The sequence below is a fragment of the Poecilia reticulata genome, linkage group LG21, assembly GCF_000633615.1.
Source record: "Poecilia reticulata strain Guanapo linkage group LG21, Guppy_female_1.0+MT, whole genome shotgun sequence".
Lineage (NCBI taxonomy): Eukaryota > Metazoa > Chordata > Actinopteri > Cyprinodontiformes > Poeciliidae > Poecilia > Poecilia reticulata.
In genome coordinates, this window is record NC_024351.1 from 21,699,919 (window position 1) to 21,702,713 (window position 2,795).

The 2,795-nt window shown below is 38.6% G+C and overlaps 1 protein-coding gene across 1 annotated transcript in view; it reads left to right on the plus strand.

Moving 5' to 3' along the window:
• The window catches only part of LOC108165757 (trace amine-associated receptor 1-like), an 8,806-nt gene extending 8,538 nt beyond the window's left edge, over positions 1–268 (plus strand). Inside the window, exon 3 of the mRNA XM_017302131.1 lies at positions 6–268. Coding sequence (XP_017157620.1) covers positions 6–163 — 158 coding nt within the window. The 3' untranslated portion in view covers positions 164–268. The remainder of the gene's footprint in view (positions 1–5) is intronic.
• Positions 269–2,795: the final 2,527 nt, after the last annotated feature.

Genomic DNA, 2,795 nt, shown 5'->3' on the forward strand with positions numbered 1-2,795 from the left:
ACCAGTTGCAGCCATTGAAGGATTTAAGTGGTTAGGATGGTCCAATTCTATGTTAAATCCTCTGGTTTATGCTTTTTTCTACAGGTGGTTCAGACGAGCTTTTACTATGATCATTTCTGGTCAAATATTYMAAGGAGATTTTTCCAATRCAAAATTGTTGTGATATATAAATAATTGTGTTATGGTTATTAGTTTGTTTCTGGTTTTTCTGTCTCAATATTTAGTGTACCATGCATGACAAGCCTATGAAGTAAAACCAATGGCAATGTGCACATGCAAATTATTTTATTTTGTGTTATTCAAGTTTCAATTTACTACGTCAGACCTTTAGAGTACTAATGTCGTCGTTGCTTTCACATCTTTTATATATATRAATGTGACTCTTCTTGTTAGAAGGACATTAGAAGTTAAAAAAATGACTTGAACTGGGCCGTTTTCCTGGATGGCCAGATATTGTAGAGAGTTAATTTTGTGTAAAGTTCACTGAAATATGAAATGGAGTAAATTTCCACCGCCTCCCCACAATCCTCAACTTCCCACATTTGTTCATTCTCTCGCTTAGGAATTTGCAATATGGAGGCATTTACTGTCAGTTTAGGTGTCTCACTCTTTTCATCAAACTATGTTTCTGTTTAAAACAACAGTAAGATTATGMTCTATACTTAAATACTCATTAGAAATGACTTCACAGACAAAGATACCCWAGCAGATAACCAATAAAGTGAGTTGCTGACTGCAGCCTGCCTCCCACTCAGTCATTTTCAAGAAGATCTGATCAGACTGGGATCTGAAAGCTACCTCATCCCCAAAGCCTCCACCTTCTGTTTCAGGATTCAGGAAATAAAGGTTAGATTAAATTGATAATATGTGTTATTATTCGAATGTTCTCAGCTGCTAAATTAAAGTCATTACTGGTTTTTGCAAAACATTGTTAATTAAAGAAGAAAGTAAAGTTTTAGCGAAACTGCAAACATTAGACTATTTGAGTCTTCTTTAATCATAAGTTCTACAGTGGTGGTAAAATTCTTCTGTTATATGGTTCATAAAATTATAGTTAGTTTTTAGAGGTTAATTTTAGCTCAAAGTTAGTAAAACAACACCTCTGGAGCTGCATACGAGTCACCAAATAATATCTGGCTCAGAGTCCAGAGCAAGTTGCAGAGTTGAGGGAGACTCGCAATTTGTGGATCCTCGGCGACCGAAAGGCAACCAGTCTGTGAGACCTGACCACAGCTGTCCTTCATTTGGACACAAAGCATCAGTTCTCCATTGAGCTGTGTGCTGAGCCTCATTGTGTACTGTGTCTACACCTTTGATGACAGTCTGTCCCACAACGGCCACCTCACCTACAAATATGCTGATGTCATCTCAGTAGTGTAACCCATCCCAAAGAGAGAAGGCAGCATMCACAAAGAAGGTCCTGAAGCTGGTAGCCTGGTTTTTAAAGAACAATGTGGGTCTGAACACCAAGAAAACCAAGAAATCACAGGCAGGATGCACAGTACCAACTTAACCACGGCAACCTTTGCTTCAATGACCAATGAGTGGAGAGCGCGRTACATTCCATTTTCTCACCATCCTTATGTCCGCTGACATCCCCTGAACATACAATATCATAGCAACACCAAACTACACTTCCTAAGGCTCCTCAGGAAGTACAACCTGGACTCCAACTTTCTATTGTCTTACCAGTCATTCATCTAGAGCGTGATGCTAGCGTACTGCGTCACAGCGAGGTACGGTAACGGCACAATGTCAGCCAGGGAAAAGTTTCAGATAGCAGTAAAGGCAGCACAGAAGATCATTAGCTGGTTTCTCTCGTCACTGATGGACATTTACACCACCCCACGTCTCAGTAGAGCAATAAACCTAATCAAGAACTAATCTGTTTGACCTGTTGCCCTCATGGAGGAGCTACAGGTGCATCACAAAGAGTAGAAGCAGAGCAGTCCTCCCCCAAAAAGCAATAACTCACACAAGCGCTGACCGACAGTCCATGACAGAGACAATAAAACAAAGCTGAGGTAAGGGGAAACTATACAAAGAACCCTGAAATAAAATAACGATATGATCATAACAGAAACCCTAGGGCTCAAAAATTATGACATTATGACAAGATATGGGGGACTATCAGACAAAACACCATGTTTGGCGGACACCAAACAGTCCASATTACTACAAACACATGGTCTCCAATGTGAAGCCTGGTGGTGGCAGTCGGCTTGTCACGATAAACTGTGGGACGRTAAATTGGCCCAGAAKTTATTGTGATAAACGATAATGTTGTTTTGAGACCAATTTCTAGTAACATAATGTTGATGACATTATAATGCAAGAATGCATTAGAATGCATTCAATTAACTTGAAATTATAATGAACATTTAACACTGGAACTGGAAGACATTTTAAATATCCAACATAAATTAACAAAACAAAATAAATACAGTTAATTATGGAGTCTCTGTTAAAAAAATAAATGAAAAGCTGTCCTTCACAAAAACGGTCTAGTTGAGACCAAAGAACCAGACTGAAGACTTTTGTCATCCAGTATAGAGAGAGAAAAGAAAAAACAATAAATCATGCAAATAAAAATTATTGAGCTTGTTTTAATTTATCATGTGATTAATTGATTTATTGTTTATTGCAACAGGCCCAGGTGGCAGCATCCTGAAACCTAAATGCATACAGCAAATCTACACAGAAATGGTTTGAAGATAACATGGTAGATGCTCTGTAATGGCCCAGTCAAAGTCCAGACCTCAGTCTGATAGAAAATATGTGGGTGCAAAGGGCTG